Source organism: Haemorhous mexicanus, chromosome 33, assembly GCF_027477595.1.
Source record: "Haemorhous mexicanus isolate bHaeMex1 chromosome 33, bHaeMex1.pri, whole genome shotgun sequence".
Taxonomy (NCBI): Eukaryota; Metazoa; Chordata; class Aves; order Passeriformes; family Fringillidae; genus Haemorhous; species Haemorhous mexicanus.
In genome coordinates, this window is record NC_082373.1 from 780,415 (window position 1) to 794,435 (window position 14,021).

Sequence of the window (14,021 nt, forward strand, 5' to 3'; positions counted from 1 at the left end):
TGCCTGGAGAACAGGAGGCTCAAGGGGGAATTTCCACCCCACAACTCCCTCATGGGAGCGCGGGGTCGGGCTGTGCTCCCGGGGCATACCGGGACAAGGACAGTGGGGGGGTCCCGGGGGTCCCAGTGTGTGTGGGGGGGTATCCCGGGGGTCCCTTCCCTCCCCGCGGTCACGGCGCCTCAGCGCGCATGCGCGACCAGAAGCTGCTGGAAGGGCAGCGGGGCGGGAGCGCGCGCGGCCGCGCACGCGCCGTTGGCGGCGGCGGGAGGAGGCGGCGGCGGCGCGCGCGCGGCGCGCGGGGATTTTGCTGCGTCACCACGGGCCGAGCGCTGCGCGGGGCATTGTGGGAGCGAGGCCGCGCCGAGCCCCGAGCCCGCCCGGAGCCACCGGAGCCGCCACCGGAACCCCCCCGGAGCCCTCCCGGTACCCTCCCGGCACCGCCAGATCGCCACCGCGCCGCACCAACACAACCCGCGACACCGCCCGGAGCCCCCCGAGCCGCACCCCGCAGGAGCGCCCGCCGGAGCCGTCGCCATCCGCCATGTGAGGCCCGGGGATGGGAGCGGCGCGGGCAGGCCCCGCCAGGCCCCGCCGCTACCGCGGGAGCCGCCTCAGCGCCGCCGAGCGCGGGCTCCCGCCGCCGGCTGACCTTGGGCGGCCCCGCCGCCGCGCCGAGGGGTTTCGCCCCGGTTATCGTGTGGGCCCGGCCCCGGTTACCGGGTGAGGGCGGAGCGCCCCGGTTCGGCCGCCGGGCCCGGTTGCTGGCTGGGTCCCGGTGCACCGCGGTGCGGGCGGGGATCTCCCGTTGCCGCTGCGGGTTGTGCGGAATGAATGGGGTGGCGGGGGGTGTTCGGGGGGTGTCGCGCGTTTCTCGGCGGGTCGGTGCCCACCGGCGCCCGCCGAAACCGCGGAGAACTCCCGGTAAGTAACGCGTGGAACAATCCAGAGCGTGCAGGCGAGAGAATCTGTTTGTAAACTTCGGATTATCCCCCTAAAATCCGTTCCTGCGTTTTGCGCTGTCCCTGAAAGCGTCCACGGCCAGGCTGGACAGGGCTTGGAGCGGGATGGGCTTTGAGGTCTTTTCCAGCCCACACCACTCCAGAATTCCGTGAAAAACGGAGGAATAACGAAAAGGCCCCTCAGGGGGGGACGGTGGCGCACGGAAAGCCCCGGGGCAGGCGCGGTGCTGCCGAGCCCGGTGCAGCTGAGCCGCTGGATCTTCTCCACGTGCATCCCGAGCGGAATCCCGCGCTCCCTAATCAATCTCCTTCCTTGGAATTCTTCAAGGAATTTAATTTGGGGGCCACCCAAAAACAAGAGCTCGTGGGGACGTGAGTGTTCCCTCAAGAGCAGCCAGAGTTTTCTGTGTCCAGGGTGACACTCGAGAGGAAAAACTGGCTGGGAAAGAAGAGCTGCAGGCAGCATTCCCACATCTCCAGTGGCAGAACAACCATCAGAGAGCAGGGTTAGGTGGGATTTTGGGGGATAAAATTCTTCCCTCTGAGGGTGGTGAGCCACTGGGATGGATTTTCCAGAGGATGCCCCATCCCTGGAGGTGTCCTGGCAGAGTTGCACGTGGCAGGGGGGGATGAGTGAGCTTCAAGGTCCCTTCCAACCCAAACCATTCCATGATTTGGTGACCTCCACATGCCTGGCTGGAAGGACTGGAGGCAGCAGCACCTCCTGAGGTTTTGTTTTTGTCAGGAATTTGGGATGAGGACAGCATTAACTGATGGGGTTTTGGTGCCTTTTCCCCAGCCAGGCTTTTACTTTTCTTCTGAAACCCTGAACAGTGGAGGTGCTTCATCTTAACGTGAGTGAAAGTGAGAGAACTGTGATCAAATTGGAGTTTTTTTGTGTAATTTCTGTAGATTTCATCATCCTGAAACTGCAGCGCTGCTGCATCTGCATAGAATGGTCTAAAATCTATAATAAGGCTTTTTTTAATGGAAAAAAAAGGGCTCTTATTTTTTTCATTTAGAAGGTCTCATGTTAGGTTTTAGACCATTCTAAGCAGATGCAGCAGAGGAAAAGTAATTTTGTAAAACAGGTTTTGTTGCTGTCTGGGAGGGGAAAATCTTGTTGAGGGCCTGATTTCTGCAGTGTCCTAGTGCTGTGGGAGGTGTCAGGAGACAAAGATGGGATCCCATGGGCACAGGATGCAGACAGAGGACATGAAAAGGGATTTGGGAACTTCCTCAGTGCCACAGATGGGGAGATTTGAGATTCCACTGGTGCAGAGACCAGGATTTATCCAGGGATATCCAGCTGGATCAGGCAGAGCCTTGAGGGCTCTGTGGTGAAGCTGAGCCCGTCAGTGCTGCTGGGAACCTTCTAGAACCTGTCCCACAGTTCTGGAATAACAATTCCCATCAGAATGTGGGGACTGGAAGAGCCAGAGGAGCTGCAGGGATGGCTGTGGCTGCTCAGGGAGTCCCCAAAGCTCAGGTGGATGGGACAGAGGAAATCCTCTTAAATTCCAAATTCCCTTTTAAACGTTTAAATTCCCTTCTCTTTTCCAAACCCTGTGGGAGGGTGGCTGGATAACCTTGGCAAGCTGAGCTCCCTCGGGGTTTGGGCGAGCAGGAGGGAGCTCTAACAGGTGATGGGTGAGTATTTGGAGAGGAGATGTTCACTGGGAGCACGTGCACGGCTCCCCACGGGCTGCTGTGTGTGTGCTGCTCTCCTGGGAATCTCCGTGTGGGCAGGAGACACAAAGGAGCTCTCCAGCAGGTCCTGCCTTACTGGTTGGAACTGGTGAGTCCTGAGTGGAGCTCACAGGGAGGTTTTTCCCTCCTCCCTTTGGGAGGATGAGATTGGAAAAGCAGATAAAAGGAGGAGAGGCAGCTCCAGCACGTTCCGGGCTGAATTCCCAGGAAAGCAGGGCAGGTTTAGGTTCAGAAACCTGGAATTAGGGAAATTAGGTTCCAGAAACCTGGAACCAGAATTATGGCCAAATAAAACTCATCTGGGATCCCACTTCCCTGCAGCTCAGGTGTGTGTGTGTGGCCTTGAGCTGCGTGGGGTTTCTGGGATTGCTTTGAGTTCTGCTGGTGCCTCAAATCCCCAATCCTAGTGGAGCTGCTGAGGTCACGGGTTCTGAGCACTCTCAGGGTGAATTCCCAGGAAAGCAGGGCAGGTTTAGGTTCAGAAATGTGGATTATGGCAGAGTCAGACTCATCTGGGATCCCACTGCTCTGCAGCTCAGATGTGTGAGCTGAGTGGGATTTCTGGGATTGCTGTGAGTTCTGTTGGTGCCTCAAATCCCTGATCCTGCTGAGGCTGCCCAGGTCACGGGTTCCAGGCACTCTGGGGGTGAATTCCCAGGAAAACAGGACAGGTTTAGGTTCAGAAACCTGGAATTACAAAAATTAAGTTCCAGAAACCTGGAACCAGAGTTATAGCAGAGTCAGACTCATCTGGGATCCCACTGCCCTGCAGCTCAGACATGTGAGCTGAGTGGGGTTTCTGGGAGCACTCTGAGTTCTGTTGGTGCCTCAAATCCCCAGTCCTGCTGAGGTCACGGGTTCTGAGCACTCTCAGGGTGAATTCCCAGGAAAGCAGAGCAGGTTTAGGCTCAGAAATGTGAATTATGGTAGAGTCAGACTCATCTGGGATCCCACTGCTCTGCAGCTCAGACATGTGAGCTGAGTGGGGTTTCTGGGATTGCTGTGAGTTCTGTTGGTGCCTCAAATCCCTGATCCTTGTGAAGTTGCCCAGGTCACGGGTTCCAGGCACTCTGGGGGTGAATTCCCAGGAAAACAGGGCAGGTTTAGGTTCAGAAACCTGGAATTATGAAAATTAGGTTCCAGAAACCTGGAACAAGAATTGTGGCAGAGTCAGACTCATTTGGGATCTCACTGCTCTGCAGCTCAGACATGTGAGCTGAGTGGGATTTCTGGGATTGCTGTGAGTTCTGTTGCTGCCTCAAATCCCCAGTCCTGGTAGAACTGCTGAGGTCACGGGTCTCAGGGTGAATTCCCAGGAAAGCAGAGCAGGTTTAGGTTCAGAAATGTGAATTATGGCAGAGTCAGACTCATCTGGGATCCCACTGCTCTGCAGCTCAGACATGTGAGCTGAGTGGGGTTTCTGGGAGCACTCTGAGTTCTGTTGGTGCCTCAAATCCCCAATCCTGGTGGAGCTGCTGAGGTCAGAGGCAGGAGCCTCCCTGGGAAGGCTGGAGATGTCTCCATTGAGAGCTGGAAGTGCTAACACCATCCATCCCCCGTGTCACCCGGGCAGGGACACTGAGATTTCTGTTAATAACAGAGCTGGAGCAACGTTCCAAGTGCCCCATGCTGGGGGGTTTTGTCTCCCAGCCCAGAGGGAGCAGAGCAGGGCATTTCTCATCCTCCTTTCCTCTTGAGAGTCTTTAATTCCCCGTTAAAAGAGGAAAATCTCTGTCCAAGAAGGGTTTAAAAATACCACAGTAAGAAAATTGCTGCTCTGCTGCTGCTGCACTTCACCTGAATAAGGTGATAATTAACATTCCCTGAAATGCTGCTGTGAGGTTTTCACCCCTGGAACAGCTGAAACTCGAGGCTGAATTCAGAATCCACTTCTTTTTATGCTTTTGGAAATTAAATCTTTGGAGATTGGTCTCTGCCCAGCTGTTGTGGCTGCCCAAGGCATCGTGGCCATTATGCAGTTTTTCCCTCAGCTGGCACCAGTTTGTCCAGTGTGGCACTGGGGGAGCTCAGAGGTGGCTGTTTTGGGGTTCAGCTGGAGCTGGGCTGTGCCATGGTGGGGTTCATCCCTAGGAAATGTGGATGGGAGCAGCAGGAGCCTTTGGGTGAATCCCTTTGTGCCCTAAATGTGCCACAGCTCGATGCCACCAATGAATTGATGATCAGGTGAGTCAAAACCTTGATCTGGAAGTTTAGCAAATGGTCTGAAAAGTTATTTTTTTGGTCAGATATTGGTTTGAGAGCTGCAGGAAGGGCCTCACCTTGGAACAAGGCTGTCACAGGCCTTGTTCCCTGGTTTAGATCCTTGTCCAGCTCAGAGCCTTCCACCTCATCCCACTGCAGGGCCATCAGCTGGGGAAAATTCCTCCTGTGAGGCTGGTGAGGCACAGGAATGGCAGATAAAGGGGGAGATAAGGTTCAAGAAAATATTAAGATGGGATATTGGGATGAAATTCCTCCCTGTGAGCCCTGGAGTGGCAGATAAAGGGGGAGATAATGTTCAAGAACAGACTAATATGGGATATTGGGATGAAATTCCTCCCTGTGAGGCTGGTGAGGCACAGGAATGGCAGATAAAGGGGAAGATAAGGTTCAAGAAAATATTAATATGGGATATTGGGATGAAATCCTCTCTGTGAGCCCTGGAATGGCAGATAACAGGGGAGATAAGGTTCAAGAAGAGATTAAGATGGAATATTGGGATGAAATCCTCCCTGTGAGCCCTGGAATGGCAGATAACAGGGGAGATAAGGTTCAAGAAGAGATTAAGATGGAATATTGGGATGAAATCCTCCCTGTGAGCCCTGGAATGGATCCCCCACCCCTGGAAGTGTCCAAGGCCAGGTTGAACAACCTGGGCTGGTGAAAAGTGTCCCTGCCATGGCAGGGGGTGGCACTGGCTGAACTTCAGGGTCCCTCCCAAGCATTCCACCATTCCCTGGGAGGACAAAGGAGTGTGAGGAACACCCCTGGGCTCTGTGCCTGTGCAGCAGCCGTTTGGTTCTGGAATGCAGCCGTTCCCTGATTCCCTGGGCTGGGCCTCGTTGCCAGGGGAGGGCTGGAAGGGGGGAGGAGGTGTCTGAGCCCAGCCAGGTCGTTCTCCCTGCTCCAGGGAGCACTGAGCAGTGCAGGTGAGTGAGTTCTCTGCAAACACAGCAGTTGCTCTGGAGCTCTGTGGTTTTTTTCCCAGCTCCCCTGGACACGCTGTTGATTTTTGAGGTGGTTGTGCAAAGGCAGAAGAATTCCAAAGTGCATGGTAGCCTCAGTGTGAGTGCTTGGGAGGGTGTAAAGAGCTTGGAGCAGTGATTCTCCAGCCTGTGCTGGCTTCATTGGGTCTTAATCATAACAAATCCATTTTTTATAGTATCAATACCCCAAAAATACTGATTTTTTTTTAAATTTTGCTTTAGGTTTTAACTCTTTGTGTGACAAAAACCCCTCTGAAATCTGCCCGTGCAGCTGTTGGAGGTGGTGGAGCTGCTGCCTCAGTCTGTGGTAGCTCATCTTGAAGTTTATCAAAATTTTGATCTGCTGAAACGTTTATTTCAGTCTCAGATATCAGTGGCTCCTCCCAGGAGCTTTCTGGGGGCGTCACACCCCGAATACACCATTTCTTTTTATTCCACTCTCTCTTTTCAACTTAAATCCCCTTTCAAGAATACAGTAAGCTCAAAATGCAGGTTTTAAGTGCAGAAAGGATATTTTTTTGGTTGGATTTCTTGTTGAAAATCAATGCCCTGGTGTCCCTGCTGTGCCCACAGGCAGCCTGCCTCTGCAAAGTGGTACGACCGGAGGGACTACGTCTTTATTGAGTTCTGTGTGGAAGACAGCAAAGACGTCAATGTAAATTTTGAAAAGTCCAAACTCACGTTCAGGTGAGTAATTCAGGCACAAGGAGTGCTAAGAAGAGGTAGATTTGTTCTACCAGATGTTTTTGGGGCTAAATATTGATTTATTTTTGGGCTAAATACTGATTTTTTTTTTTTTTTTCTCTTGCAGTTGTCTTGGAGGAAGTGATAACTTTAAACATTTAAATGAAATCGATCTTTTTAATAATATCGATCCAAATGTGAGTATCCTCCTGAGTTCTTGGTGTTGGTGAGGGGCTGGCACAGGTTGTCCAGAGAAATTGCAGATATTCCCATCCCTGGAATTGTTCAAGGCCACGTTGGAGCAGCCTGGGCTGGTGGAAGGTGTCCCTGCCCATGGCATGGGTGTGGAACTTGGATTTTAATGTCCTCTCCAAGCCAAACCATCCCTTGGTTCTGTCATCCTAAAAAATACCACCTGTTCTTTAGGCTGCTCCCAAGATTTTATTCCTTAAAAATAGGAATATGAACTCTTTTCTAAGGAAAATTATTCCTTTGAGCATAAAAGCTCCAAGTCAGATCCAGGAAAGCTTCTCCACGGGGAATTTTCCAGGACAAGGAGTAAGGGAAGAGGTGAAGATAAAGGAGGGATGTCAGCAGCTCCTGGTGAAGGTCATCCTGATGGCACTAATGGATATTTGGTCTTTTTCAGGAATCAAAGCATAAAAGAACAGACAGATCCATCTTGTGTTGTTTACGAAAAGGAGAGTCTGGTCAGGCATGGCCAAGGTTAACAAAAGAGAGGGCAAAGGTGGGTCTGGGCATCTGCTGCCTCCCTTGGCTTTTAATTTAGTGAATATTTGGGTCATGTTCAAATTCTGGAGCAGTTTTGGGTCACTTTCCTGCTCCTGATCCCACGGCAGCTCTCGTTAACCTGCCCGTTCTGACTGACAGCCACTTCCTTCCTTGTCCTGAAATAATTCCTTGTCCTTAAATCACTCCTGCTGTTGCTGCAGCTCAACTGGCTCAGCGTGGACTTCAACAACTGGAAAGACTGGGAAGATGATTCAGATGAAGACATGTCCAATTTTGATCGCTTTTCTGAGGTAGGGAATGAAAAATTCCTGGAGTTTTGAACGAACCCGAGCTTTTTGTGCACCATGGCTTTGTAATTCCTGCATGGGGGCAACTGATCTGTTACAGCAAGGGGCGGATGTTGGTTTAGGATTGTTTGGGGTGGACAGTGGGGTTGGATTCACCCCCACATGTGGCTGTTGTGTCTCTGAGCAGATGATGAACAACATGGGAGGAGATGACGACGTAGACTTGCCAGAAGTAGATGGGGCAGATGATGTGAGTATGTGGGTGTAGTGTATGTGGGCATCCTGCAGGGCTGCCTCAGGAGTCCTGCACTCACCCCTCAGCACTAAAAAAGGCTGAAATAGCCCCAGACCTTGTCATGTCAGCTGGGGAGGCCCTTTCAAACCCTCTCTGCAGTGGCTGGGGGTCACTGTGGGTCTGCAGTGAGGCCACACTGAGCTCACTGAGTTCCTCAAAATCCACATTTGGGAGCAGATTTGGGAACCTCTTTGCTGGTGGGGGGCAGGGTGGTAGAGGAGCTGCCTGCTCCACTTAAAGGTTGTTTGTTCTCCTTTCCAGGACTCACCAGACAGTGATGATGAAAGTAAGTCGTTGTTGTTGTTGTCTTTGTTGTTTTCCCCTCACACACCTGCTGAAGGCAGGGCCAGCAGATGTTCGTCCTGTCCACCAGCTAAAGCCAGCCCTGGCAGACAAATCTAATCTGGGAAAGCCTCTCCACACAAGCCCCAAATACCAGTTTGACCTTCCCAGGCAGCTGCAGTGCCAGGGAGGCTTTGGCTTCAGGAGCAGCACGTGCTCGGGGTGGCTCTTCCACAGCTTTCCCTTGGGAAGAGCCAGGGGGAGGGCAGAGGCCCCAGAGTGCCCCGTGACCTCCTTGGTTGGAGGCCAGGTCGTCTTGCTCGTGTCCCTTGTGACATAATAGCACCCTGGGAGCTTTGAAAAACCAACCAAGCAAAAAAGTAAAACCCACAAAGCAACCCTAAAACCACAAATTCTCTTCTTTTCCCTCTAGAAATGCCGGATCTGGAGTAAGGCAAAGCGTTGTCTTCAGGGTTTTGGGGAAAGAAGTTCATCACAACATTTCATAATTGAGATAAGAATTCCTGAGTTGATAGCCCTAAAGGGAGATCCTGCATCCTTTAACCCATTTTCAGTCCATTTTAAATGGCTTCACTGATGGTAGGTGTGTCCCATGGCACGGGGCGGTCTTAAAGCCACGAGAGGCAATAACAGTTATGCATGAACCGTTTTCCAGACTTCCAAAACAAAAAAAAAGAGAGGGAAAAAAAACCCAAACCAACCCAATTGAGGTGTAGGCAATCCGTTGAGAACAGTTGCAATAAAGTTTACAGAGCCTCCTTGCCTCGTAGCAGAGAACCTGAGTTAACACTGAGTGGTTTAAATGAGCTTTTTTTTCTTTTTTTTCCCCCCTCTGTCCACGGCCTGAAATTGTCCATTTATACAGGGAACAAAACAAATGTTATCATTGGCTCCCCAAAAAAAAAAAAAATCCAGCAGGTGAGGCACATCCCCTCTGTGGTGTCTTAAAAAAAAGTTCATCTTATTAAAAAAAAAGGAAAACTTCCAAATTCTCCTGGTTTTTGGTGTTGGAGCCCCCGAGCGGTGCCGGTGGCCGGAGCCTGCCCCTGGTCCCGTGTGACCCCCAGACCTTTTCCACCTCCTCCTCCTCCTCCTCGCCCGGGGTGCGAGTGGCTGTACATTGTTGCTTGTCAATCTGTACATTTTAGACCAAAATCGTATTTGCACTGTGGGTTTGGCAGCAAGTGACAGAACCGTGGAACCGGGCTGAAAAACCTCAATTTATGTTCAGAGCAGCTGGGATTTTTTTAATGTCTGCATTCTTTCTAATAAACTGTTGAAGACTCCCTGGCTCTCCCTTCGGCCTGGGCCCTGTGCATTCCTCAGCGCCGTGGGGCAAAGGGGGGTCATGGCGTGGGATCCCCTTTTTTGGGGGGTTCAGTAGGGTGGGATCCCCTTTTTGGGGGGTTCAGTAGGGTGGGATCCTCTTCTTTGGTGGGTCAGTGGGGTGGGATCCTCTTTTTTGGGGGATTCAGGGGGGTGGGATCTTCTGTGGGGGGTCACTGGGGCAGAATCCCCTTCTTTGGGGGTCGGTGGGGTGGGATGCTCTTCTTTGGTGTTCAGTGGGGTGGGATCCCCTTCTGTGGCGGGGGGTCAGTGGGGTGGGTTCCCCTCCCACTGTGGACAGGAGTGGTCAGGTTCCTCTCTGGGGAGTCAGGACGGCGAGATCCCATCCCTTGGGGGACAGGGGAGAAATGTTGCGGTGGTCCCCAGGTCTCCGGGGGGAGGGAGCGATGGGGTGGGGTGTGGGGCTCGGGGAGAAGGCCGGGGCCGGTGCACCGGGACGGCCCCGGGGGCACTACAGTGACTCCGGGGCCGTGAGACGGACACGGTGCCTGGGCGGGGCGGTGCTGTGACCCTCGGCCGTGCGGGGCGGGCACCGGCCCGGTGAGGGGCGGCCCCCCGGGGCGGTGCTGTGACGCGAGGTGGAGGCGGGCCCGTCACGGCCCCGGTGCGGCCTCGGCCGCGGTCACGGCGCCCGCCCAAGGACAAGCGCGGGACACGTGCGCCGCCACTTCCGCTGACCTTCGCCCGGGGCACGCCCCTTCCCACCACATCACCCTATCAGGCCGCAGCGTGTTTTGATGGACGGATTCCTAACCCAATCGCGACGAGGCGCAGAGCGGGCGCCGCATCGCGGGAACCAATGGAAGCGCGAATTCACGCGGCGCCTCTCCGCGGAGCAGCCAATGGGCGCGCGGTGCGGCTGTGACGCGCGGCTCGGCGGCCCCGCCCCGCGGGGGCCGTGAGGGGCGGGCGGGACGCGGGGCTCAGTCGGCGCCGCCATGTTGGGGCTTGCGGGTCGTTCCGCCGCCGCCGCCGCCGCCGCGGCCCGGCCGCTGCTGCCCCGCGGGGCCGCCCCGGGCCGGGACCTCCTCCCGCTGCTCCTCGGCCGCGGGGCCGCCCCGGCTGTCGCCGTCGGGGCGCGTGAGTGCGGGGCGGGCCGGGGTCACCTTGGGGCCTGCGCGGGTGGGGGACGCGGCGTGCCGGTGCTCAGGGCCCCGGTACCGGGGTGGGTTGTGCCGTGCCAAACGGGCAGGGCGTGCGGATGGGCTGCGGCAGAGGAGCTGCGGCGCCGGGGGTGGGCGTGGGGGGCTTCAGGGACTGTGCGTGTACTGGGGGAGGGGTCCAGGGGTCCTGGCAGCGCTGAGGGGAGGGGACTCAGGGGGTCCTGGCAGCGCTGAGGGGCTGCGGGTACACCCAGAGCGGTCCCGGGCGCACTGCGGAGGGACCTGGGTGGGTCAGTGGTGCACCGAGCGGGGTGTGGGGATCCAGGGTCAGTTCAGGGGGTCCTGGGTGCGCCCAGGTAGGTTCGGGGGTCTCGGGCACACCCCAAGGGCTGCGGGGGAGCCCCATCTCCGCACCCCCACGGAGCCGCCGTGCCCCGGCCGACCTTGACTCGTCCCTCTCCCCCCAGGACGGGACTATGCCGCCCAGGCAGCCCCTGCCGCCAAGGCCGGCTCCTCCACCGGCCGCATCGTGGCCGTCATCGGGGCCGTGGTGGATGTGCAGTTCGACGAGGGGCTGCCCCCCATCCTGAACGCCCTTGAGGTGCAGGGCAGGGAGACGCGGCTGGTGTTGGAGGTGGCTCAGCACCTGGGTGAGCAGCTGGGACGGGGAGGGGGGGGGTCCTCCTGTGATGATGTTGCCAATGACTTTCGTTCTCCTGAGCTTGCTGAAGCCACGGATTTCAATCTGAGGAGGAGGAAAATGGCTGCCCGAGGGCTGCGGCTGCACGGCTCAATTTTCCTCAGGGCTATTTTATTCCTGCTGCTCCTCTTGGTCCTTCTCCCAGCAGAATGTCCCTTTGGCAGGGCCTGGGGAAGCCACCAGCAGCTGTCCCCAGGGTCAGCCTGAGGACGCTGTGGTGACTGTGCTGTCCTGGGGCCTCGGCAGGGGAGAACACCGTGCGCACCATTGCCATGGACGGTACGGAAGGGCTGGTGAGGGGACAGAAGGTTCTGGACTCTGGTGCTCCCATCCGCATCCCCGTGGGCCCTGAGACCCTGGGCAGAATCATGAATGTCATCGGGGAACCCATCGATGAGAGGGGCCCCATCACGACCAAACAGTGAGTGCTGAGGGGCTGGAGGGCACCCCAGGTGTGAGCAGGGAGGTGGCTCAGGCTCTTCTGGGTCACAGCAGGGACTGTCCCCTGCCAGTCCCCAAGCTGAGGGGCTCAGAGCAGCTGCCCATCCCCTTAGTCTCCTCTTCCTGCTCCAGGTTTGCTGCTATCCACGCCGAGGCCCCTGAGTTTGTGGAGATGAGTGTGGAGCAGGAGATCCTGGTGACAGGGATCAAGGTCGTGGATCTGCTGGCTCCCTATGCCAAGGGTGGCAAGATCGGTACGTGACCCCCAGAGCAGGGGTGGCTCTGGGGAGTGGGCACCTGATGGTCCCTCTGGGATTTCCACCAGTTCCTCTGGGGAACTTTTCCTTCACTGATGATTCACTCCATGACTTTCGTTCTCCTGAGCTTGCTGAAGCAACGCTTTTTGTATCTGAGGAGGAAAGAGCTGAAGGGAGACCCTGGGGGCAGCCAGGCTGGCTTGGGGCTCAGCAGGACCCTTTTTTCCCTCCCTCCCAGGTTTGTTTGGAGGTGCTGGTGTCGGCAAGACTGTGCTGATCATGGAGCTGATCAACAACGTGGCCAAGGCCCATGGTGGTTACTCTGTGTTCGCCGGCGTGGGCGAGAGGACCCGTGAGGGCAACGACTTGTACCACGAGATGATCGAGTCTGGGGTCATCAACCTCAAAGATGCCACCTCCAAGGTGTGCAGACCCCCTGAGGGAGGGTCACCTGGGGAGGTTCTGAGTGCCAGGCATGGCAGTGTGACCATGCTGACGCCGTTGTCCCACCTGCAGGTCGCCCTGGTGTACGGGCAGATGAACGAGCCCCCGGGCGCCCGTGCCAGGGTGGCCCTGACAGGACTGACGGTGGCCGAGTACTTCAGGGACCAGGAGGGTCAGGATGTGCTGCTCTTCATCGACAACATCTTCCGCTTCACCCAGGCTGGCTCCGAGGTCTGTGCTGGGCACAGGGCACCTGTCCCCCACCTGCCCAGCCCCTGGTGCTCTGTCCCTCACTCTCTGTCCTCTCACAGGTGTCAGCCCTGCTGGGCAGAATCCCCTCGGCCGTGGGCTACCAGCCCACGCTGGCCACCGACATGGGCACCATGCAGGAGCGCATCACCACCACACGCAAGGGCTCCATCACCTCCGTGCAGGTGAGGTCAGGACCAACCCCAGGGTCCCAGGGAGCGTTGTCACCTACACGAGACCAACTTTCCCCTCCCCTCTGTGTCCCCAGGCTATTTACGTGCCAGCTGATGACTTGACTGACCCTGCACCCGCCACCACTTTTGCCCACTTGGACGCCACCACGGTGTTGTCCCGTGCCATCGCCGAGCTGGGCATCTACCCGGCCGTGGACCCCCTGGACTCCACCTCCCGCATCATGGACCCCAACATCGTGGGGCCCGAGCACTACGACGTGGCTCGGGGTGTGCAGAAGATTCTTCAGGTGAGGGGGCTGGGGCAGCCCCTCCCTCAGGTGGGGAGCTGGGGATGGGGATCACCTCTGCCCACTCACCCCCTGTGTCCCCCTCCCCAGGACTACAAGTCACTGCAGGACATCATTGCCATCCTGGGCATGGACGAGTTGTCCGAGGAGGACAAACTGACCGTGGCTCGAGCCCGCAAGATCCAGCGCTTCCTGTCCCAGCCCTTCCAGGTGGCCGAGGTCTTCACCGGCCACATGGGCAAGTTGGTGCCACTCAAAGAGACCATCAAGGGCTTCAAGCAGATCCTGGCAGGTGAGGTGGCCCTCAGTGGGGGGTCTGGGGGAGCCCAGCTGGGCCTCCCACTCCCCCCTGACTCGTTGTGTCCCTCCAGGTGAATATGACCACCTGCCTGAGCAGGCTTTCTACATGGTGGGGCCCATCGAGGAGGCGGTGGCCAAGGCAGAGAAGCTGGCAGAGGAGCACGCCTGAGCCCCCCCGAGCACCCCCACCCCCGGCTCCGCTGGGGCCGGACCCCCAGTATTTAACATTTCCAATAAAACATCGGTGAAAACGTTTGCAGGCTTTGTGTGCTGTGGCTCCTGCTCTCGGGGGGCTGCAGGGATCCAAGTCCTGGGAGCCCCCCAGGACCCCTCCATGGGGGGGTTGTGCTGGGTTCTGCTCCACTGCAGGGACCCCCAGCCCTGGGGGCTCCCCTTTGTCCTATGGGGTCTCCAGGAAGGGGGGAACCCCCTCCTCCCTCGGCTGCAGGGACAGCCTGGGGTGGTGACAGATGCTGGTGCTGTGTCCGTCTGTCTGTCCCAG

General features: G+C 56.8%; 2 protein-coding genes and 2 non-coding genes across 4 annotated transcripts; all 4 read left to right on the forward strand.

Moving 5' to 3' along the window:
* The first annotated feature begins 253 nt into the window (after positions 1-253).
* On the forward strand, positions 254-9,483 carry PTGES3 (prostaglandin E synthase 3). Its single transcript, XM_059871771.1, has 8 exons — positions 254-543; positions 6,449-6,562; positions 6,687-6,756; positions 7,209-7,307; positions 7,513-7,602; positions 7,787-7,849; positions 8,156-8,180; positions 8,610-9,483. Coding segments are annotated over exons 1-8 (483 nt in total). The 5' UTR covers positions 254-541; the 3' UTR covers positions 8,630-9,483.
* A 984-nt stretch (positions 9,484-10,467) lies between these two features.
* On the forward strand, positions 10,468-13,774 carry ATP5F1B (ATP synthase F1 subunit beta). The gene is made up of 10 exons (XM_059871743.1): positions 10,468-10,624; positions 11,115-11,297; positions 11,594-11,768; positions 11,921-12,042; positions 12,284-12,468; positions 12,562-12,720; positions 12,801-12,923; positions 13,007-13,219; positions 13,310-13,511; positions 13,591-13,774. Exons 1-10 carry the CDS (start codon positions 10,483-10,485, stop codon positions 13,686-13,688), a joined length of 1,602 nt encoding a protein of 533 aa, XP_059727726.1. The 5' UTR covers positions 10,468-10,482; the 3' UTR covers positions 13,689-13,774.
* On the forward strand, positions 11,328-11,401 carry LOC132340861 (small nucleolar RNA SNORD59). Its single transcript, XR_009490020.1, has one exon. It is a non-coding gene; the product is annotated as a small nucleolar RNA SNORD59 (small nucleolar RNA).
* Positions 12,132-12,206, forward strand: LOC132340860 (small nucleolar RNA SNORD59). Its single transcript, XR_009490019.1, has one exon. It is a non-coding gene; the product is annotated as a small nucleolar RNA SNORD59 (small nucleolar RNA).
* Positions 13,775-14,021: the final 247 nt, after the last annotated feature.